Here is a 24,572-nt window from a genome sequence, read left to right on the forward strand (position 1 = left end):
GCAGTCTTGGACTATTCCTTCATCTTATTTTTTTCATCTTGGAGTCAGGAGGCAACAACATTAGCAAAATGCAGTGTCTGTTCTACTGAAACTGCCCTTCTATACTCACAGGGCTAACACAGGTGAGGCTGGGGGACAGGTTCATTCTCCAAGCTACTCAGAAACACCAGAAAATTAACAAAAGTCATCTCATCCAGTTTTCCCACCTAGCAGGTATTTTTAAGCTGACTTGTCTTTGTAAAATTCTGCAGTACCTACCATCAAAAGGTTGCTGCTGGGCTGGCTGCTTTAAGTCTCCCTTCCTGTGCATGTTGAAAAATTTGTTTCCTTCTCTCACATGGGAGAAGATACTTTCTTCTCCTTGTCTCCTCTGCCCCCTCCCCTTTCTCCTCAGTAAAAGCTCTGTCCTTACTCTGTCTATGCCCTTTATTACTCACAGGGTGGCAATGAGAACTGTGCTCACTCACACCCAGAAGTTCCCTGGCTGGGTGCAGAGACAGGTCCTGGACTTTTGGGTCAAACTGTTTAAACAGCAGCTGTTACATAATTCAGGGCTGAGTCTCTTTCAAGATGGGTGATAAACAGTGGGGTTTTGGTCTTCTTTAAATGAAAACGTTTTGAAAATAAGCATGAGCTCTCTGGGGTATTTGCAACACCTAGGATGTGGCTGGTTAGTACCAGAATATGTACTGGAAGTGTGACAGGATCCTTCCACTGTCTGTCCCATTGTGCCTGGGCAGAGAGGTCAGCTTTGGACCCTTGCTTTCACGGGAGCTTGAAGGAAGAGATGTGTGCAAGGCTCTGTCTGTGTGCATAAGCACAAACTGAAGCACAGCAGGCTCCCTCTGACCAGCAAGAGGCTGCTTTACTGGGAGAGTGACTGAGCCCTGGAACTGCCTGCCTGGAGAGGCTATGGAGTCATCATCACAAGTGTTTCCCTTGATAATCTAGACAAAGCTCTCCTTGGAGAGACTGGGAGGGGCTGAGCTTTACACGTAAAGGATTTAGTACAATGAAGAGACACCCAGAGAAACCTCACATACTACAGCAGTAAAGGAAAACAAGCTTTCAGGTGCATGCTGACCAAACTATTTATTCCAAAACTCTGAAGTAGAAGAGATGTAACAACACCTGAAAGTGAAAACAGAAACCAGCAACAATGCAAACGTGTTCCAGAACAAAGACAGTAATGCAGCCCCAGCTGTTTGCTCCCTATCTCGTGCTGGGTGGAAATGTCTGTCACCAAATAAACCTGAAACACAAACAACAGTTATGTCACAATAATAAAACTTCATCTTCCCTCCAAGTCTTTGAACAAGATACTAGAAAAAGTGTCCCAGCATCAGCTTTTGATCCAATTCTTCACCCCTATGCATCAGTTCCATCTACTCCTATGAGAAGGGTATCACAGAACAATACTTAAGGCTCCGAGGCCAGAAAAAATTGAATGTGGATATAAAGTTTCGCTATTCCAATATTAGAAAGTGTTAGGAACATCACCTTCACATTTGCTAGAAAAGTGCTTAACAAGTGGGAAGGAAATGGGAATAAATAAATGGGAATGAAAAATGACATAACAAGGTTGGCCAAGAAATCTGAAAATCCAAGTTTCTGGTATTCCCCATCAATAACACATATTACCATGGATAACACATAACCCTAATGAAGAGCTTTATACACATAGTATAGTATAAAGCTCTTCATTAAAAATATTGCATGTTTGTTTAGACATGTGGACACCAGCATGTTAGCATGGCTGCTTGCCTGAGCAACCACTGAGAACCACCAGCACCTGACACAGATTAAAAGCAGAAAATAAAGATCAGTTTTGATTGTTTGGGCAGAGTACACTGCCACATCTGCAAAGTGCCTTTCTCAGTTACTGGCAGCAGAAGCTCTTTATGTTATACCACCCCAAGGTTCTTTGTTTCAGTGCCTTGATTGTGGGTTTCAGTAATGGTATGTAAAGAAATTTTTAACAACTTTTTGTTTTATGTTAAATATTTTACTAATAGAATGAATATGTGGACAGAAGGGATTTTTTTCTCAAATAAACTTTAGTTGTCCACATTACTGGCAGTTTATACTTTTCTTAGAACTTCTGCAACCATCCCTCCCCAGTGGTATGAATTTGTAGTTCATGGTCACTGTACTTACGTGTCACTGATCCAACTCTGCAAGACCCATTTCTATCAGCTTCAGATGAACCAGATTTTTGTCATCTCCATACAAAGAAATGGTAACCTCTGGTGAAACAGTCTGAAAGATTACAGTGTTAACAGTTACAGATTTAAACCTCAAGCTGATACTGAAAGATTTTACTTGCTACACTCACTGTCTAAATGGAACTGTGAATATAATAAGAATACCTCTGGTTTTAAAATAACAGGAATGCTCAGAAACTTTGTGATTGCAGAATGAAGAACATCACACCATTTTCTCTTGGCGTTCCTTCATGGTAAATGGTTTTCAATTTTAAACTATGAGGATTCACAGTAAAGCAAAGCCTTAGAAATTAGACTGCTAGTAAGAATTTTAGTCTCAGCAAGAACCAAGGGAAAAAAAAAAAGGCATTTCTTACAAGTATGGAAGCAGAGAGACGCTTTCCTTCAACACAGTCCACCATGGTCCACAATGCTTTCAGGCTCCATTCTGGGGAATAAGGAATTCTTTCCACGTTTTTGTCATCTGAAGCAGGTCTAAATCCAGCCAGCAGAACTCGCACTGCCTGCACTGGGTACTTCAGCAGGTGACAAGGTATGTGACGCAATCTGAAAGCAACACGGCAAAATGAGAAGCGTTTGCCCACAGCAATCCACCAGCCAGGAAGGACACCAGGCTAGCTGAGTGGCTCACACAGCACTTTTATGGTGTAGGAACCAGGACTGGAGTCCCTGCTCTACAGAAACATGCCAACATCAGACCCAACAATGCCTCAGGCCCTCTGAAGGACTTGGCACAGGAGCTATCAGAAAGCAGTGCAGCATCAGAGACCCCTCCCCAGAACCCTGCTCGGGGAAGAGTCCCAAGAGCCCCAAACACAGATTGCAGCACAGGAATCCAAGTGTGAATATCACAGTGCAGCTCCACAAACCTTCGTGGTCCAAATGCTTCACACTTGAATGTGCTCAAGACACACTACTGGAAATAGGTACCTGGGGTTTACATTGTCATCTCCCCATTCTTTATCTTTCTAAAGAAGCAAGGGAAAGGGGAAGCAGAGAAATGCAGCTCTGAAACAGAAGAGACTGTCTCCCAAGACCTTAACAGACTTGCAAAGCACAAAATCTGTTCAAATCCCCATTTCTGCATCATCTTCAGCAAGGATGTGTACATTCCACAAGAAGCTTGAGAGCAAGTCATTGTGATTAAGCAGTACCTATGTGTGTATGTGTATATGTACTATATATACAGGTTCTATATATGCACTGTGGTGCTATGTACTATCCACATACATGTAAATGTATATGTATGAGGAATTCAGACAGGCTTATGGAACCCTCCAAGCCTGGGATGTGTGAGACATATCTGTGTCAGCACAGGAACAGTCCAGAGCATCTCAGAACTGCACAGAACAGGGATTTGAACATCCATGTTCCACACAGGCAGAGCAGGGTGTGTCCCACTCAGATACTCCTTTATCCCTCAGTTTAATCCCCAGCTGTCTTCTGTGTAGAAGACAGTCACACAGGATTGGGATTTGTTTGTACACCTGGAGGGCTCAGCCCTTGTTTTGAGTAAGGTCCTCAGGTGCAGAAGCAGATTAACCTGAGCCCACTCACAGCTTAAGTAAGTGGAGATAATGGAGAAATCTGGTATTATAATAATGGGCTTCTCAAAACAACCTGAAACAGAGAAGCAGGTGCACAAACCCCACACCCCACAGACAGAAATTATTTAACCAGCCAAAACACCTTCTCTCTAACTAAAATCCAATAGTAAATGATGGTAAAAAATATATAGATGTAGTTCTAGAAAAAATTATAATAAATGTAACACACATATATTTATTTATAAGTACATATTTTATGATTTAAGTGTATACATGCATACATACACACAGACATTTTACATGCAGTTATTTCTTATTTACCTGCTGGTGGGGGCAACTAAGTAAGTACCATAGTCAACAAACTGAACCAGAATCTGAACAGGCACAAGCTGTGTAATAGAGAGGAGCTTTGCTCTATACCATAAACCATCCACATACTCTGCAAGGCAAGGCAGTTCTATAAAAGAAAGAAAAAAACCAAAACCATCACACAACACCCCACAGTACTCAGTGCAGTACAAACTGACCCTGAAAACCCACTTTACTTTGTGACCAAGATTAAGTCTCCTCTTCCTTATCTACTACTGTAGATACTACACGAAAACTACGACAATTTTGTTCCATGCATCCTCCAATTCTACCTGAATTCCAATCCAAGCAGTACTATGCAATTTAAGTCAAGTTTCTCTACCTCACATGGCAATGGTGAGAAATAACAGCAAATATCTTGGTTAAAAGATAGTGATCCAAACAGTTTAACGTTCTAGCTTTTCAACTTGGACTCATCTGCACAATCCAGTCAGTAAATACACTGATCTCCAGGTGAATAGACATGTCTGGAAGACAGGAGGCAGATCATGCCTAAAACCTCACCCAGACTTTTATGAGTTGGCAGAATCAAGTATGAGTGAGAACTGCTTTCTTCACCAGGTTTTAGACAGCCATACTTGTGTTAATGTAGGCCCAACAGCTGTGGACATTAAAGTGGTGATCCTTAGGGCTCACACAACTTCTCAACATTTATAACACGGTTTTCTGTACACAACTTTTGTCTTTTGAATATTTAATAAAATTGTCACAGTTCAGTCACAGATACCTTTAGGGTCAAGTTTTATTACTGCCAAACAGGACCTAAAGTCCATTCAGAACTCTAACAGGCACTGGGAGTCTGAGTTCTGTCCATCATTTTCCAGTGGAGGAGAATGACACAAAAGCCTCAATTTAATGAAGAGTAAAAACATATTACAGTGTATCATGTAATTAATAGTGTGATCTTACTCCTTACTCTCCAAAACTTTTATTTAAAGATACATAGAACTACAAAAGGAAACTCAGGCTTTCTAAATATCCACACAAAACAACAGGGAAAATAATCAGAACGTACCTTTTTTGAAGTTTGTTAGATGAGGAAGTGTCTTTACAATTTTATTGCACCACTTCAGGGCTTTCCTAAGGCTCTCTGAGTCACAGCTGGCAGATCTCTCTGTGGCAGAGCGCTCTGTAAGGTTCTCAGAAGAATCAAGACAAATATAAACCTATTTAAAGAAAAGGCTCTGATGTTACTATTTTTTGCAGTTAATTTAGAAATGAGGAATTCCAACCATTATTAAGTTTACTTTTAATCCAGATCCCATCTTTGAAAGGTTCAGCATCTCCTTGCTCCCCTTTCTTCTCTATTTCATCATTCAACATTCAAAGTCCACATAGGAATCTTTTATTCGATCAATTCACATGACATTCTGCCTTTTGCCTGGGAGATTGGGCAGAACTCCAGGAAACTGTGTGGGCTTACACAAAATTCACTATTGTTCTGCCACATTAAATTCCAACAACCTATTTTCTTATTAAAAAAAGCTAACTACCAGACTGCAGTAGTGTAATTCTTTAAATGAATTTTTCTAGAGAAACTATTAGTGTTTCGCTGCCCCCACCTATGAGGTTATTTCAACTAAGTGTTCATCCAGAGAGCTGCCCCACACAACCCCCTGCACCAACAGCTCAGGACCATTTTGCAGCCTCTAATGCTACGAGATTGCCACCTGTGCTCTCCTTTTCAGCTGCTCAGTGGGAGTGCAGCATGTGAGATGTTGACCAGACACACTGACCTCCTTGGGGGACACCAGGTGGGTAACTGTGACAGGAAAGGTTTCTCCTGGAACAGGCAGTTGTTGCAGCAGGTACGAAGGCGAAAGGTCTCCTTCAAATACCCCCTAGACCAAGACAGACTTCAGCTGAGCATCATACTGAATAACAAAACAGAAACTAACTTAGGTATGACTTCTGGTACAAAGGAGTTACCTAAAAAGGTGTATAATAACAGTAAGCAGTGTGTCCTTGATGAAAAAAAACAACATTGCAATGTAGGAGATAAAGATTTTTCTCAGCAGCATGGCATTGTCCAGTGTATCTTCTTTTAAAACCATGTATTTTACAGTTTGAATTCTACATGCCATTACTGCATTTGGTTCATCACAAAATAAACCCTGGAGCATTAAATTATATTTTTAGAAGGATATATGGCACACAGCTCAGCTAGAACATAGGTCATGAAAAGAGCTCATATTATCTCTTGTACTTAAAACATGATGTGTTACAAAATGTACAATTTCTCCAAAATACATTTTAAACATTTACTTGAGGAACACTTTTCATTAATGCCCCAAGAGAAAAGTAGAAGCAACATATGTAACTGGAAAATGAAACAATGGATTATGACCCTTTGTTTCCCTTGCAGGATCCGACAGAGGATGCAGTACAAAAAATCATTATGTTCCTCAAATTTAGCTAGGAAAAAAAGATTTTTTTTCCATTCAAAGTACATACTCCTAAAGGTAAAGAAAGGATGTCTAACTATATCACAGATACACAAACTGAATGGCAGATTTCTGCAAAACTATCAGGAGCAGTGTGAGTCAGGAGCCACCTGACTACACTTGGACACACACACCTGGAGTAAGAATCACTGCTGTAAAGCTCAGCACACCTGGAGATTCTGATGCATTCTCCAACATCCTACTGCCCCACCAGGAATCTCAGGCTAATGCCTAAGCTAGGACTGTCATATGGTAACAAACACCAGCTCCTAAGCTCATCAGTGCAGTGCAAGGCAAACTCATCTCTAAGAGAGACACTGCAGCAATGGTGCACTGAGCCCTGCATAAGCCACTGTTAGCAGCTGCAAGGCTCACAACACAGAATGAAGTCCTTATTAGCTTAACTCACCCCACATCACAGATTTGAAGCTGTGAAATAAAGTTACAAAGCTATAGAATAAAATAATAGATAATGGTTACACCCTATATAAAATGAATGCACTTCAGTTGTCTTGTGAGCATGGCTGCCGAGTCTCTCTCTACAGCTAAAACTGGAGCTGATTATGTTTGAATGTGTTCAGAGCTGTTTGCTTCCCACTTCTGCTGTTCCTGAGATTCAGCTCCAGTTCGGGATACCTTGCTTCTTTTCTGGTCTACAGCTGAACACTTCTGATGTCTGTTTTCTTACAAATTGTTCTGAGTCACTTATTCCTGAAATGGATCTGCTTAATGCTATTATTCCTTGAGGAAAGCACTTCAGGCTTTCTGAATGCTTTTTGCCTGCGACCTTGTTACACAGCTTTATTTTTGTTTTCCAAATTTAATTTTTGTGTTAAAGGTACCAATCTCATTTCCAGATCCATATTTAATTTGCTGAAGCTGTGTGTCGTGCTGACTTTATGCAAATGCAACAAGAGATTGATTTACAATGAGGTTTTCCATGGTTACTCAGCTCTAATATACACTGAGGGATTTTCCTAACTGCATCATGAGCCCAGTGGCAGACAACTCGAGCTTAGCACCAGCAGTGACAGCAGCAGATTCTGTACTGGAAAATTATTTTCTGAAGCAAAGACGTTAATTGGAATGAAAAGTACATTGGCAGACTTAAACAGAATTAAGAGAAAAATGCAATAACAAAGTCTTAGCAATTTAAATAAACCTGATCCTCAGATTTCAAGGAACAAAAAAATGAAAACAAATACAGAGAAATTATTTATGCACGGGTTTTTTGTGTTAAGAAAATGAAGTTAGGTGGAAATGTCAATCTTACCTGATGATCTTTAGGGGAGATGTCCCAGACTCTTGGAATAAAGAACCTAGGTAACTCCCCTATAAATCACTGGCTTTATGATGAAATACTTGATTTGATTTACTCCATCCTTGGATATATTTCTATGAATAACTAATCCCTTCAAGTGCTAAAAGTATTACCCTATTCATAGTGTTCTAGAGGAATGCTAGCAGGACTTTAAACAGAAGTGCAAAAATCTCTTTTCATTACAGAATCCATGAACAAACTCTTGGCAATTTTTTATTCCACAGAGTCTTATCAGCACATTGTAGCTCCCCATGTTGTGCTGCAGACCTATGTGCTCAGTCCTACTGCTGCTTACAGCACAAAACCACACAGAAATATTTTAAAAAGTAACAAATCCTCCTAGATCACAACAAGCAACTGAATAATCTTTCCAAAGGTAGAACAGCAAAAGGAGGACAAACACACACACAAGTCTCACCACCTTTTGTATGTCCTGGCAATCTTCAGCAACACAGTACCTCTGGTATGCCATGAAGGATGAAAGTGACATCCCCCCAAAATACAGGCTGATGGACAGCTTGCCCCATGGGTTATCTGGTAGCTCCTATTTACACAGGACAAAACAGGACTGGAACAGTAATATTGGCTAAAGTTTTAGAAACAGTGACCAAGAAATTCAAACCTCTCATGTTGATAAGCATAACACACTCAAAGCCACAAGACCAAGATGCCTATTAACATCCGTAGTAACACAAATGGGAGTATCTCTCTTTCTGATATGGAAGCACCAATTGCTCATCCTAACACTGAAATACTATCCCATGTTTGCTCACTCAAACCCTTCCCCCTTCACAACTTATCATTAAGCTGCCTGAAATGACTTGTTTTCAGACAATACAGATGATGTGCTTCCTTATAATGTTAATAAATTATGTTAGAATTTTATCACTTAGAATAGAATTTAGAACAATTTATGCTGCCAATAGGTAGGTTACTTGTCAAAATGACAACTCAACATGAGCAGGGTGAAAAACCAGCACTAACTCTAATGGACATATTTAAGGCCTGAAAACTATAATAAAGTCACAGGAGAAGTAAGTTTAGTTGTGGTTTTTCTTTTGTCTAAGAAATGCATTTACCGCAATACTTCCTCATGTACAATTCTTAATGCTAGTTAAAAGGAAAAAGACAACAAAACTTCATTTCATTCCACATCTATGAATAAATTAGGCTACCTTAACATGAATTTCAACCTCTTCATTTTTGAGAAGTTCTTGAAGGTATTCTACTGCCTCCTGCTGCCAAAAATTTCCAATCTATTTGGAGAAAAGCAGGAAACCAACACATTAAGATGCTAACAAGTAATATTCTAACAAGTAATATTCTTCCAATTCTTAGGGTAGATGGAAATACACAACTACCATTAAAAAAGAAATCTGACTAGAAGACACATTAGTTTGATTTGTCTACAATCATTTAAATATTATCTACTATTTGATGCATTATAATTCAAGTGACAATGCAACCCACAATTTTCAGATCCTGAAATGGCTTAGAAAGAGATGCTGCTTGCCAAATCTAACCAATACTATGTATGCAATAATGTATGTGTGCAAAATTGTCTGAAGCATAATCCAAATACTTACAGAATCTAAGATAACACTCAACAAAACTTAAATACTTTTATTGTCTCCTGCATCTGTTTGCTGTCCAACCTGTACGCTTACAAGCCTGTCTTTCACAGAATCATAGACTGGTTTGGGTTGGAAAGAAACTTAAGGATTGAATTTGAACCCTCTGCTGTGGGCAGGGGCACGTTCCACTAGACCAGGTTGCTCCAAGCCCCCTCCAACCTGGCCTTGAACACTTTAGGGATGGGGCATCAACAACATCCCTAGGCAGCCTGTTCCCATGTCTCACTATCCTTGTAGTGAAGACTTTCTTCCTAGTACCGAATCTAAACCTGCCCTCTGTCAATTTGAAGATATTCCCCCTGGTCCTATCACTCCATGAGCTTGTAAGAAGTCTCTCCCCAGTTCTCCTGTAGCCCCCTTTAGGTACTGGAAGGTGCTGAATATCTCCCTGGAGCCTCCTTTTCTCCAGGACAAGCAGCCCCAACTCTCTCAGCCTGTCATAGGAGAGGTTCTCCAGCCCTCTGATCTCCATTGCCCTTCCCTGGACTTGGTCCCACTGGTGCTGTTCTTCAGGTGCTCTCCTGACCTGTGATCCCTCTCCAGGCTTGGCATGCCTATAGACCAAAGAGGCTCTTCTTCTCTGGGACACGGGCCCCACCTGAGCAGGCTCCTCCAAGTGAGTGCCATCATCCAAGCAGCCCAACCACTGGCTGTGCAACAGTCCTGTGGCAACAGTTATCATTTCATAACTCACCAGACTGGAGCGAATCGTTCAAAGCCCTTCCCTCTGCCAGACAGGACTGATGAAAAAACTACTGGGAGGCCACAGATCCTTACAAGCACTCTTGGGATCTGCAGATTAGCCCTGCAGACACAGCCAGGAGCAGTCTGAGGGTTATCACTGGTGTCAACAGGAGCAGATAACTAACTCATGGCACTGGGAAACAGGGAGAGGACTGTATAGGGCCTGGCAGCCTCTCAGTGATGTCCCCAGTACAAACAGGCAGGAGCACTATCCCTCTCTAGAGAATGCTGGGTCAGCACATGGGCTCCTCTGAACCTCTCTGAAGGAGCACCCACTCCTGTCTCCCATCTCCCCCTGCCTTTTGTCAGCTGCACTGGGGGTTACACAGGGAGCAGAGGGTGCTGCCCTCCTCAGCCCAGGCATCCCTCCTGATGGGAGGGCTCTGTCCTCATCAGCCTGCAGAGTGAGGAAGCAGTGCTACAGGAACACCTCGCACTCTGGGGAAAATCTCTTCTTCTTGCAGGCCCTTGCCATTGCAAGCTTCCATTCTTCTGCATGATTGTCCCTTCTCTCTTCCACATGTGCTGCTGGGAAGGTTTCTGCCTGTTTGGCTGTGGGTTCACTGCAGACTGCACTTGGAATCAGCTATCCAACCCCTCCTCAGCCTCCCTGATGCTGCACAGCTCTCTCACCACCTGCTGCAGGAGCTTTCCTACCTGGGCATACTACCTTTCCCTGGCAGGTCTGCTGCCTGTCCCTGCCCCACCACCCCTGCAGCCTTCCTTACTCTATCAGTTTAACCATTTCCAGCAATAAAAGTAAGCTGGTAACTTCAGTATTTCACTTTTACTAAGTTCACCATTCAGAGTAAGCAAGGTGTGATGGTATGTGAAGATGTTATTTACACACCAATTACTTACTGACAAAAACCCCTAAAACAATTCAGCTGTATCAGTTTGGATTGTTTCCTACACAGCCAAGATCACAATGTTAGAAACACAGTTTTGCAGGACTTGACAATTTCAGATTGTCTGGCCATTCTGCATTAAGAAATCCAGGACTTACTTTTTGTTGGTGCTATTGCAAACTGAATTTTCATTTCTGAGTATCCCCTGCCAAGCCTGCAGTGTCCTGTCTCACAAAGGTCTAACCCCACTGACAGCTACCCTTCAAGCATGGTCCCCTCATAAAGCAAACCTGCTGGGCCCTGACAAGGACCTGCTGAAACAATCCTCATCATCTCTTCTCTGAATCCTTGCAGGCAAGAGAAGACACCAGCACTACTCTCAGCCTGACCAGGCAGGGTATTGACTTGAGCAACCACCCACCAACACACGGATGGATGTATCACTACTCACCGGCAGCGTCTTGTAGAGCTGGCACGGGATGCAAAATGGAGGAATGCCAGTGTAGAATGTGGTTGGATACAGGTGACACTGAGGAATGCTCTCTATGTAACCACGATCTATGTACTGTACCTACAGGAAATGCAAAGATTTCCTGAAATAATTCCTGAAATACTTACGTTTAGTAAGAGAATGCATTTGTTTACAGCATTACTTTTATGGAGGAAAAAGAATAATGGTTCGATGGTAAGTAAGTGATGTGACAAAGGGAAAAAGCAAGAAAAGATTAAAAAAAGTGCTGTGGCAGATTAGAAATTCAGTTTACAAACTTCTCTTGCAAAAATTCCTACCTTTTGTGGAATAACTAGTTTAAAATATAAAGGAAAAAAGATTTGTGAACTAGGATACATTTTTCAATCTGCATTCAAAAGTCATGAGCAGACTCAACAGCTCAGGTAAGATGAACTGCTAATGAGAAGGTTCTACACCTTTGCAGCAGGAAGAATTCAAAACAGACAGCCAATACTTTTTGGGTGGGGATTAGGGCAGGTGTGGGATTCTAAACCTAACTGTTTTCAAAGCATTCCACATATGGTAAGAACAGCAAAATAAAAAACCTAAAAGGGATTACTTACAGGAAATCAAGAGCAGCTTTTTACTTAAGAAAATTAATCATTACTAGGGAAACGACAGGAAAAATTGTGACAACTGAAAGAGGTAAAAATGGTTTTTAAAATAAATGTAAAAATGAGGACAGTAATCCACACTTTTAAGCAGAATGAACAACTGCACAGGTCAGCTGAATGAAAAAATGTTAAATCCATTATTTATTTTACAGGAATGGATTACATCCTTTTTTAAACACACATATGCAGATATACATACACCCTCTCCCCTTACCCCATCCAATCAAACTTACCTGCAGAGTACTACCACTGACTTCTACAATTTTAGCTCGATACCACACAGTATCTGATCCTCTTACAACACAGGCTTCTCCCTTCTTCCAGCAGTAGGGTATCAGGAGACCAAGGCCTTTGAAGGTATTTTGTATTTCAGCCATCAATTTGTTTAGTGCAGTTTCTTGGGAGAGGAGGTGAAATAAAAAAAAAAAAAATTTAAGAATAGTCTCTAACATTCGTGCAAAATATTTCCATCACTAAACCCCATCAGATGCAGATGACATGTATAAACAAACACATGTGCAACTTTAAAATATACTTCCCAACAGTGATACAATATGTATGTTCAATATCTAGTATATGCAGAAGAGTTACTAACAGTAAACTGCATTTCCAACCCTGAAGCCATTAGAAATTCTGAATTCTAATCTCAGAAGAACTTGTGGAAGAGTCTATAAATTTTGGAAGTGACACCTAGGCACCACTGTATCAGAGCAAAACAAAGCATGAAGAGGACAACAACTCTCAAAACACTGTTTTAGTGGTAGGACACCATGAAACAACACAGAAGAGGTGTCCAGAAGAACCTCATGGTACAGCCTCCAGCAAGAACTGCAGGAAGAACACACAGTCCTGTGCAAGTGGGGTTACTGTACTTTGAATTTCAAAGTTTTAGGAATAAAAATAGTCACATAATCCAGTAGTTAAATGCATTCGTGGAGCAAAAAAGATAGAATTAATGTTCTCATACATAAATATATCTCTAAAGCACAATATACTAACATGGAACTGAGGAGTGACACTGCATCAGTCAGAGAAGAAAATGAAACTCTTTCAAGCAACACAAACAGGAAACATTGTGAGATATAGAATGTATCACAATGCAAATAAAGAGCCTGAAGAAACTACTGAGCTTAAACTGCTGGAAAAAAAATACAACAGTATCTGAGAACCAAGCTAACTTCCAAAAATCTTTATGACTGTATCTGCATCACTTTGAAGAAGATTACTACATTTACTTGATCAGTCAACATTACAAAATAAAGCACTTGCTGCTTTACCCATTACAGCCTAGAGAAGAAAGGCAAGTAACCTGCCTATCCAAGTACTTTGGGTTTTTGGATTTCTTGGGAGAGTGGGAGAACAGGAAAGCTGATTTAAGGAGAAAGAGAATCCCTGCCCCTCACACCAAAGGACATCACCTCTCAAGAGGAATATTCCAAACCAGTGAAACATGCACCAAAGAGGTGTTCTAGCATACATTCTGATACCCAAGAGCACTCAGATTCATAAATGTATTTTCTTCTATGTAAACTCACCAAATGATTTTGGTATTATATAAATAGTTCCATCACCTCCAATACAACTCACTACAGCCTGGAAAACTTTTGCTTCAGGAACAATGGGAGATTTATATACTTCATCCATTTCTGGATGAGGCAGTGGCTTGTGTATTTTGAGTGATTTTTGTTCACTCTCTGAAACAGTGGTGTTTTCCTCTGGAACAGTCCTGTTTCTTTCATATGCAATTTTGGAATTGCAACCATCCAGCTGTGTGTTCTCCTGCTCAAAATGTCCTTCAAGATGTTCCTTGGAGACTAAACAAGCCCCATTGGCTTTACCAGTTCTAGAAGATTCAATCAAATATCAATGTATTAACTGACAGAGAACTTCAAAAGTGCAAAACTACAAAATAATACAAGTAACACAGAGAAGTGGCAAAGGTATTTCAAAGTACTGTCATCTAAAAACTTAGAGAACTGCAATGTGCCATGGATACTTAAATAACATTATACTCATTATAAAACATTATAAGTAAGTCCACTGAAGATGGAGTTCTGTTGCTAGAACTGTAGAACACAATCCAAATTTTTTTATTTTATTAGTTTTGTCAAATATGAACATCAGAGTATGAGAGAATATAACAGAAAAGTATCCAAACCTTCTGTTTCTAAGAGCCAAACCCTGTTCAATAAGGTATTCAGAAGTATCAGTCATTTTTCCTGTTTCATCTTTGCAAAGAATTTTCACGGGCAATGCACAACCCACAACATTTTCCTGGAAAAAATGGGAGAGTCGGACAACATACTACAAATATGCACTTCCTCTAAACTACAGGCATATTTTTCATTTTATTGGTACTGACTGTCAATCAGACATCCTTGAACAACTGGTACCCACATGAGAAGACACAAATTTATTTAATCCATATGAATCATTTTACCAACTGTTCTATGCTACACATGGCATTAAAAAAGAGTTGTAGAGTAAAACTTGCTTTTCCCCTCAGCTTTTTTAATAAAATCAAGTGCCAAACACTTGTTTTCCAGCAGGAGATTTAAATCCATGCATAAATAACTCCACTCATCACTGCTTTTATTGCCACACACACTGTAAAATATCACTGGCAGCTGACAACTGACACTGAACAAACCAAATCCTTTCAATAATCATTTTTTTTTAAACCGTGGAAGAGATAAATTACTAATGATATTCATACAGCACTGGATTAATTCTTCCAGTCTCTGAGGCTTGAAAACTAATAAAGTAGCTTCTGAAATAATTCTCATAAAAAACCTGAGCTGCTTGCTTATCTGTCCATAAAGGCTGTCAGCATCCAGTGATCCCAAAGATACATCTACTGTTCTCCAGTAACCAACTATATAAAAGATGAAGTTCTCTCCACACTGGGTAGCCAACTGCTCTACTGCTACAGTGAATAACAAAAGTAAAGCAGAAAGAAGAAAGCACCTTTTCCCCTAGAGCAAACAGCTATACAAGTTCTACTAATGACTTTTTGAAAGGTAAAATATTCAGGAAAAAATCCAAATTAACAGACAGTCTGACAGGAATTTTGTAAATACCACTGGTTTTGATTACAAACCTGTATGACTATCTTCACTTGTGCTCCAGTTAGGTAATAGGACAAGCATTCACACACTGTTGCTGTCCACTGTGTGCTTCCACCTGTGGGTCTAACATGGAACAAATGATAACCTCTAGGTACAAAAGAAGTTGGCATCTCCTGAGTATAACCACCAACTCTTCCCTCTACCAAAAACTTGGCTTTTTTTCTAAACTGTTTTTTTCTGTTACAGAAAAAAAAAAAGAATCTCTACTACAGTCACGAGTAACAAAATCATTATTAATTTCTGGATCTCTACAACCAGAAAAATTAAAAAATACAAACTCAGAATTGCAAAATGAGGAGGATCATGAGTTCTGGAAGTTATGACACCTGTCAAAACACTCTAGAAAAGAGACCTTCTGTACAGCTTCATGAGATCCAATTCATCTCAAATTCTGAGCCAAGGAAAGAAAGTATTCAGTGAAATCAATCTGTTCACTATTTTGTAACTCAACCTATAAATATTATTTATTTCTACAGAACAGTTTCTGCTTTACTACAATACAGTATAACCCTTAGAAAAAAACTCCAAACCTTAATTAAATAAATCACAGCCAGCACCCCATTTCTTTATTTCTTTATTCAAAAAGCAAACCACGTCCAAATCTTACAGAATCAGTGCTAACAAAGGTACGTCATTGCTAGTTTCTATCACTGCCACTCAGTATAAGGGAAAGGCTACCTTATTTCTGTCAGTGAACATTCCATTGCTAACATCCTGATGGTCTTCATGTTTTCCTCAAGTTTTCTTAGACAGCTGACCTCCACCGTTTTTTCAGATCCAGAATCATAAAGTAGTACCTGTTACAGGCAAGAAACCACAAAACAGGAAAAAAACCCCTCTCATGCTGTTATCTGTAAGAAATGGCAATTTGAAGCATCCCTGAGGAGGTTAAAAGAAGTTCAAACATAACTGGGATTTAATAAATGCCTTTTGCACTGAAATACTTCACCACAACTCAAGAAACTACCACAGCACAGCAAAGGGACAAACCATACAAATCTGCTCAAAGGAGGTTAAACAACTTGACTGACTTTTTGGTAAACCAAGAAACACTGAAATAGCTCTCCTCCCCCCCTTGCTTTTTATTCTGATGGGGTTAAATAGCTGTTTGAAGGCTCCTGGGCTCAGAAAACAGATGATGCAAACTGAAGTACACAAAGTCCCATCTCTACTTCCTACTGAAAAGACCCCTGGGCACAACCTGATGATGGATGAAAAGAAAATAATAGCAATCCAGTGCTGATTACCTGTATGATCAAAAAGCCATTCTTCCTTTAGAGACACCTAAGTATTCAATCACAAAATGCTTTTTCTGGTGCTCATTATTTTCAAACTAGTACAACAGAACACATTTCAAGCAGTGCTGTGTGAGGGTACTGTGATAAGTGTTACAGCTACATGGCACAGTGCATCAGGATCAGTTTAGGGTTCATGCAACTGCCTGACTACATGTGATCCTGTGGTGTTGCATTTGGTTCAACTGGCTCCCTCTTTTAACAAGGATCATTAAGTTTGAATTAGTGTAACCCTCAGTTTCACACACCTGCTGGAATCTAAAATGAATTGTTAGACTATAGCTTGGGAATCTCTGCTGTGTTCCAAACAGCAGTGTAAATAAAGAGTCAACCTCATGAGCCTTCCTCAACTACCAGATTCCCTGCTAAAGGCACCTGAGCTTGGACAGGTCCATCAACTGATTTGCAGCAATGTACAGCATTACTTAAACACTCAACAACAGCAAAAGGCTGTGAGAAAATATGAACACAGAAGAAAGAAACAAAGATTTGACCTTATTTTAATCAGTGAGTGCTTTCAAGTTTAAAAATAAAAGTACGAACCCTGTTAAGATAAGAGCTTTACCTCTGCACTTGTTTCAGAGACAATCCTGCTTATCTGACCTCTCTGCCACTGTCCCACATCGTGTACGTAAACAGCACAGTGCATTTCCCTCTCCCACTTCACAGACTGTGGCTGGGATTCTCTGTAGATGGAAGCCATCTCCTCCTGTAATCTGACATGCAAAAAAACGCTTTTCTACTGATAAAATGTAATGCAGTAAATAAAAGGCTTACTCGGTCATTGTTTAACTAGCATATAGTGAAGCTGTATGGTTTTAACAGATGTACAGTGCTGCAGCTTTCCTTTCTGACATGTTAGAAATACATGAAATGGGAGTTACAAAACACATGCACACTGATTAAAAGCCTGTAAACCTATCATGTTAACTGAGACACTGGAATTAATCTGAGCAATCCTGCGTGCTTTGTATGGCACTATTTGAAAACTACACTGGGTTCTCTTGACAACAGTTTGAGAGTGTGGTCCTCAATGTCACGACTACATAAATGGAACTCTAGGCAGTCACAGCCAAGAAGATTAAAAGATAAATGAATGCATAAGCAATTTGCACTAAACCTTAACACACTCTTCTAACTATTTCCAAAGAGTAGGCATGACTACCTAAATGTTACCTAAATATCTACCAAAGGCAGGCTGATATACACTGTGTCTAGAAATTGTGTTCAAACTTCCTAACAGGGTACTGGAAACACTTGGAAAAAAAACCCTGCTACTACCACTAAGAGTAAATTCTAAGACTTGGGATACAGGTTTTATTTAACTAGATTTCTAATGAGGGAATGGGAAGGAGAGAAGAAAGAGCAGGAAGATCTAATCTTTTTGGACACTGTTGCATTCATCAGGCTCCAATATGTACTACAATAAAACTGATTTGAAATACAAGTGAGATCATATACTTAAATTTGGAATCAGAACTATTTAATAAGCCACAATATAGTGCCAACCTCTCTTCTGCTCCTATACTTTCCTCAACAAAGGCAAGTAAGCCAGCAGCCTTCAAGAAGTACACAGTATCAAAGCAACTCTCATCAGAGTTTGTTCTAACTACACTTCACCATTTTGTCATAAGGACACTTTAATTAAAGAGAAGTTCTTTGAATTTCAGTACCTTTTCAGTATACCTTCTGATGCCAGCAATTGTACAAAAATTTTACTAGGAGACACAACGTGACTAATCCTTCCATGTAACTCCTTGTTACAAAGTGCTCTGAAATCTCCTTCATCAACAGATTCCATGTCTGTAGGAATAAAAGCTTCTGAGGCTTTAGAAATTTCTTCTAGAGGATCATCCCATATTTCATTAGGCTTTACTTCAGTTCTTTCAGTGTACCTGTAAAGAGGACAAAATAGTTAGAATAGAAAGTTTAAACAGATTTTATATGAAGTGAAAAAGGCTCAATACCAAAATAACAGGGAATTATTCAACATGAAAAAAGTGAGCTGTAGCTTAGACAAAAACATTCATAAGTGCTACTTCTAAACATGAACGATAGTAACATTTTTATTCTCCTTCAGAAGGTATCCTTGCACATTCAGGGAAGAGAAGAGATAGCACAGGGAACACCAAGATCATAAGAACAGAACATCTGGAGTGGGCCTCTTGCCCCACAATATAAGGGACAAAGGCCTGTGGGGGGTCCATTCTAAAGGACAGGAAGAAAAGAAGGAAGGGGCAAGATGGATAAATTGCTGTGTCCTGACCCCAACTGCCTGCACTACTCACTGCCTCCCTGAATGCTGAGTGGAACTCAAGGGCAGGGGAGGAATGAGAGCTACTTGGAATGAACTTGACCCTGGAAAGGGGGAGGGTAGGTGCTATAAATCTTTGTCTTCTGTGTACCAATGCCTGAATTAGTCATTCAGTGTTTATGCTAATTAGTAATAACTAAGTAAAATCAAGTGTGTTTTCCTGCAACAGTACTTGGCAAGTGATTTCTTTGTCTTTATTTTGACCCATGAGTTTTCAAATTTCTTTTATTTTCTCCCCAGTCCAACTAAAGAAGGGAGAGTGAGCAAGGGATCATAAAATCCACCTTATTCAAGGGATCAGTGTGTTACACAACAACTTATACTAAAGGAATATATCCCATCGACTGAAGGCTGGAAGCAAGCATCTAAGTACAGATGGGACACCACAAAATACCTTTGTGACAGGGAAAAAACAACTCAGCTGTTCAGGCTGCATAACTTACAAAGATCTTACTAAAAATTGTGACTATGACAGTATTAGAGTGTTACTAAGATTTAGTAACATTTCTGACCTAGGAGAGAAAATCCACTTACATGCTTCCTCCTAAAAAAGCAAATTCAGGAATTTCCTTTTGGAATGAAAACTTCCCATTTAATGATGTATTTCCATCAGTATTCAAAAATGATTAATTGAAGAGTAAGTACAGATTTTCATGAATTATATATATATAGCCCATGGATTATCTATTATATTTCCCAAGTCTGCTGTCTTCCCAACCCTTCTGTTGCTGGTTATCCAAGTGTTTTCTAGTAACAGACCTCCCAAAGGGATGACTCACCATATATGCAGGTTTAAGACACAAATTCTTTTTCTTATTACATGGGAATGGGAACCTTAACAGTGAACACTTTGGGAAGATCTGGCACTCAGGGGCACTACAAGTACAAGGCAAACATTTGGTTTCAAATTTTTTCACAGGTACAACTTCAATACATTAGTTAAGATTTAGTTTGAGAATTAAACTATTGAATTGCAGTTACACTCTAAATTACACCAGCTGATGGATGAGATCTTAAAATCAATTTATCACAGATGTGGTAAATTCCAGCCACTGGAGGTGACACACCAACACCAGCAGTTTCAATACACAAATTCTGTATTTCCAAAAACTTTGAAAGAAATGCACAATGTATTTACCCAGGTATGTAGGATGCTAAGTCTTCTTCAACTAGCTGGCAGTTAATACTGAATTTTTTCCCATTATCAGCAGAGGCATTGAAGAGCTCAATAGATAAGATGTTATTATCTAAAATTTCTGTGAATGAATAATATCAACATAATTAGTGCCAATCAATGACAGTATGAAGATTCTGGTTTTAGAGCAATGACAAATAATGCCAAAAGACAGAATTCTCCAAAATTGCGTCTGATGTACAAAATAACTGATTCTGAACATCAACAATATGCAGATGCTTAACTTTGCACATATCCATAAAATTAACTTAAAATACACCAATAATCACAAAATGCTTTTGTAGAAAAACTCCAACTGCTATGCTTAGTTCCATTTATCAAATGGGCTCCAAATCATCATTCCACAAGGGCTGAGAAGTAAGTAGCTACATATGAACAATATATGGTATTGAGAAAAATCCTACTAAGGCATATATGTGTTATCTGAAATTATTTTTCTTTTTTGGCAATATTTTAGAGCAGCAGCAATCACAGTCACAGACACCAATAAAGTCAGGAAATGTCATGGACAGCTAGTACTTTGGGAAACAAGCCCACCTGAATAATCAGAATACTTATGTAACACTGGTGTGGTCTGTAAGATAAGACATGAACAGAACTTTTGTTGCAAGTTTTATCTGTTATGCCTCCTCCAATCAGAGGAGAGAATTTAGATATTCTCACTCCAGGCTATCTCTAGCAGGTATGAACACAAGCATTTAAAATAAATACTATTATAAATTTCAAAGTGATTGTTTCTACATTTGAGACAACCTAACAATACAGAAATAGAAATTAATACACTCCTGGTAACTTACCAATAACTGAACACAACATAAGCTTATCTTCAGTCATTTCTTCAAATCTTTCCTTGGCTTCTCTGTTCCACTCATCTGCCCCTTTGAATGGCTCAATGCAAGCCAGCCTACACCTGATTGCCTGAAGAAAAACCCAAAATTGTGCAACCAACATCACATACAGATCAAGATCATCTCATTATGACTGAACCACAGGCTTTGCTTTGCACTCATGCACAACAGCACAACCTTGGCTTCTGGCTCCACATTACCACAATCTGATTTAGTTCAAAATGATCCCTCCCTTCCCAGTAGCTGAGCATGAACCTCACATTCAGAGACCTTCTTGCTGAGATACAAAGAGCCTAAATCTCTTTTTCTCCCTTTATGGTAAGGCATAGAACAGTACAGAGATCAGTAAAGATTATTGCACAGAAGTGATAAAAAAAGTGCCTTCAAGGAGTTAAGAAAAACCCCTACCAACATATGAAGTCTCAAAGTTCAGCATAATTGTGATTAGTAACCAAAACTATCAAATGAATAGCAAAGAAAAAAATAATTTCCATTTATGGACTTTTTTTATTTGGCAGAAATACTTTGCCATTTTCTTTCCCAGTCAGTTTTCCTCCTTGTCAAAAGGGGGACACTCCATCCATTCCTCAAGTTAGAAAAACACCAAATTTTAAATGCAAACAAAAATACATATAAAAACCCCCTCTTATTACGAGATTATAATTTAAAAAGGAAAGAACACAAAATTTCATTTGGCTTATTATGGAAATAAATTTAGATGAATTAAAGAAGCATGTATATACACATTGTATATATACCTTTCCTGCAGTATGTAAATTGCAGGGCAACATTAGATTTAATTAACACCTGAAAGATACAAAAAAAATTTGAGTTTTCAATATGCACCCAAAACATTAAGTGAGACACTTCATAATGGTGGGCAAAAATGAAGTTCCTTAATATTTTATTTATTTAATGTATTTCAGAAGGTGCCCAATTCTCTCTTTCCCCTCTCATTCACTGAGATGCTGTTAATTTTGAGTGTTTAATCCAGGCATTTACCTTTTCTGGAAAGCTCAGGAATTCCTGTTTCACTCTGCGTATGTCTTCATGAGTTAAGTTTGCAATGTTGCCGTAGTCAACATATTTTACCAGAACTTCCCGACAACTTGGCAGCCCTCCAAGGAAAACAACCCAAGATATTTTAACAAAAAATTAGTATCTGATACAGGTTAAAGCACCAGAATTTCAGAGCAGACCCCACATTCATGCTGTATGACCACCTAGTATAATTTTTTTTTAAATTTTATACCCCCACCAAAATGAGTATTCTTTAGGAGCCAGCTCTTTCAGGTCCTTGAAATGCCAGCCCTGGCATCTGGGCCCTTTTTGTGAGACACTGGCACACTGAAGACATGCCAAGTAAACACGTAGGCAGACATGCTACACTGCCCACCTACAGGCAACACAGACTCAGCACAAGCACAGCCCCCCACTCCCTTTGGAATTACTATGGAGGATTATGAACCAACACCAGATACACTCACAGGCTGGCTGGAATAGCCAAAGCTGGGGTTCACACTGTAACAGCAAGAGAAATGCTACTTGAAATAATTATGTAATAGAATTTCAATAATCTCTAGAGAATGGAATATGTTGCATCTCTGTTTAGAAAGCACAGGTGTATAAATCAGTCTGTTAATAGCAAAAGAATATGAATTAGTACTACTGACTCTATGAAGCTACCTGGTAGTACCATAATTCCCAGTAAAAATACTGGCTGGATGTTACTGCTCATATCCAGCATGTGACTCTGACCTACTAGCACATCTGATTTTGCAACCTAGCATTAGAGTAAAAGAATCAATACTTCACCTATAATCTGTGCTCTGTACCAATTCCCATCCTCCTGCTTTGCAATGCATGCTTGGCCTTCAACTGGGCAAAAAATTTCAAAGTTTTTACCATTCTCTTGTTTATATATCTCCTGAATTTTCTCTGGAAGAGCTAAAGATTCCACACTCTCTCTCTGAAATAAAAACAACAAACCACACATACACAGCAGATGTTCTTTTTAATGGCATTTTTACTCTTTTAAGGGATAATTCTTTTAATAGTATTGTACTTTCCAGTCTTCCCTCCAAAATTAAAGTGGTCATGAATACATAAAGTGAATTAAAGAGCCTGACAATTACTGAATAGTGCCCTATTCAATCAATTCTAACCAGTAAAATACTGCACACCCACAAAAGAATGAATCATGTTACAGAACTGACAAGACCTTTCCGGGATTTTAAGAGTTCCTGAAGTTTAACTAGGCTGAATCAATGACTGCTGGAATTAATCTCACCTACTAATTCTAGGAATCCAACCACTGGTAACAAGTGACAGAACTTAATAGAAATTGTAGCTTATTTAGTGTGGGCTACAAATAGGTCAACATTAAAATGTTTACTCATAGTTTAATGCGAACAGGTTTTATTTCTAAACTTACCAAGCGAAGATAGAAATCACTTGGACTATTAATGTGACAAACCACAACAAAGACCTCTTCTCCTTCCTGTGGAATATTTGGTGGACTGTACTGCAAGACAGTGCAGTTTTCCAACTGGCTGGGAAGCTGTAATTTAAACCTAAGATAAACAAAGAGAAATTTCGAATAAAGTCAGTCAAAATGAACTGCAAACAAACCCTTTTATATTCAAATGTCAAACTTCCCATTAAAATACACAAAATTATCTTATAAAAATTACCTGATTGATACTTAAATGTATAGCTTAAACTTTCCCTCTTGTAGATGGTGCAGCCAATTATCTGTAGTGCTTCTCCCACTGCCTACCAGCCAAATCAAACAGATCCCAGGCTCATTTCTGTGTGGTTTTCTGTCTGTGATGGACATCAAGGGCTTTTCATTTAGAGAGCCCCCCCGTTACTTAAAATTTGTACAGAATAGATATTTTGCCATTTTCTAAAATAAAGTTCCCTATCTAAATGAAGCCTGACTAGTGCAAATGAGTATAGCATGGTGCTCATTGGTGAAAGTGAAAAAAGGAAATCAGCAGACACTGCTGAAGGTTAATACATCACACATTAATATAGGGAACACTGCAAAAGCAACCAGCTTAGTAAACTTCACTTGGTAAGCATTATTCTGTTATCACTTATGGCATGAGGAGCAGGATGGAAGGAAAGAAGACACATACCTTGCCAAATCTAAGAAAACCAATGCATCCTTGAGAGACAGTGGGGTATTACTGCTTACTTCATTAAATGCAGGTTTTCTCAGATCCACAATGAGAACACCATCCTCTTCTCTAAACACCATCATTGAAACAACTTTATTATTTACCATTTCTAAAAATTTTGTCTTTGCCTCCTCTTCCCAACCTTCATCCTGTATTAGAAAGAAAAAGTTACTGGGGATGTCAGAGAATGTTAAAACAAAAAATACAAACAAAATAATTGAAAGCTAGATAAAGTAAATGCAAAGAAGAAAGTACAGATGCATCTGAACAGATTAAATACTGAACATGGTCAGACTTGTCTAGTCCATAGCCAGGACAGCACTGAATGGAATTAACTATGGATTAGTATG

At 39.1% G+C, this 24,572-nt stretch overlaps 1 protein-coding gene across 1 annotated transcript in view; it reads right to left on the reverse strand.

Annotated features, from left to right (window-relative positions):
* Nucleotides 1-1,073: 1,073 nt before the first annotated feature.
* The window catches only part of RNF17 (ring finger protein 17), a 40,426-nt gene continuing 16,927 nt past the window's right edge, over nucleotides 1,074-24,572 (reverse strand). Inside the window, exons 15-36 of the mRNA XM_071434117.1 lie at nucleotides 24,181-24,371; nucleotides 23,472-23,610; nucleotides 22,853-23,006; nucleotides 22,040-22,155; nucleotides 20,987-21,107; nucleotides 20,133-20,250; nucleotides 18,354-18,575; nucleotides 17,246-17,396; nucleotides 16,064-16,182; nucleotides 15,358-15,448; nucleotides 14,416-14,531; nucleotides 13,793-14,100; nucleotides 12,491-12,654; nucleotides 11,584-11,703; nucleotides 9,082-9,162; nucleotides 8,328-8,450; nucleotides 5,878-5,982; nucleotides 5,157-5,307; nucleotides 4,094-4,229; nucleotides 2,582-2,771; nucleotides 2,158-2,259; nucleotides 1,074-1,252 (exon numbers count right to left, since the gene is read on the reverse strand). Of these exons, the coding sequence (XP_071290218.1) occupies nucleotides 2,161-2,259; nucleotides 2,582-2,771; nucleotides 4,094-4,229; nucleotides 5,157-5,307; nucleotides 5,878-5,982; nucleotides 8,328-8,450; nucleotides 9,082-9,162; nucleotides 11,584-11,703; nucleotides 12,491-12,654; nucleotides 13,793-14,100; nucleotides 14,416-14,531; nucleotides 15,358-15,448; nucleotides 16,064-16,182; nucleotides 17,246-17,396; nucleotides 18,354-18,575; nucleotides 20,133-20,250; nucleotides 20,987-21,107; nucleotides 22,040-22,155; nucleotides 22,853-23,006; nucleotides 23,472-23,610; nucleotides 24,181-24,371 (3,015 nt within the window). The 3' untranslated portion in view covers nucleotides 1,074-1,252; nucleotides 2,158-2,160. The remainder of the gene's footprint in view (nucleotides 1,253-2,157; nucleotides 2,260-2,581; nucleotides 2,772-4,093; nucleotides 4,230-5,156; nucleotides 5,308-5,877; nucleotides 5,983-8,327; nucleotides 8,451-9,081; nucleotides 9,163-11,583; nucleotides 11,704-12,490; nucleotides 12,655-13,792; nucleotides 14,101-14,415; nucleotides 14,532-15,357; nucleotides 15,449-16,063; nucleotides 16,183-17,245; nucleotides 17,397-18,353; nucleotides 18,576-20,132; nucleotides 20,251-20,986; nucleotides 21,108-22,039; nucleotides 22,156-22,852; nucleotides 23,007-23,471; nucleotides 23,611-24,180; nucleotides 24,372-24,572) is intronic.

The sequence above is a fragment of the Agelaius tricolor genome, unplaced genomic scaffold (genome assembly GCF_023055355.1).
Source record: "Agelaius tricolor isolate 1412-34295 unplaced genomic scaffold, bAgeTri1.0.p SCAF_9, whole genome shotgun sequence".
NCBI lineage: Eukaryota > Metazoa > Chordata > Aves > Passeriformes > Icteridae > Agelaius > Agelaius tricolor.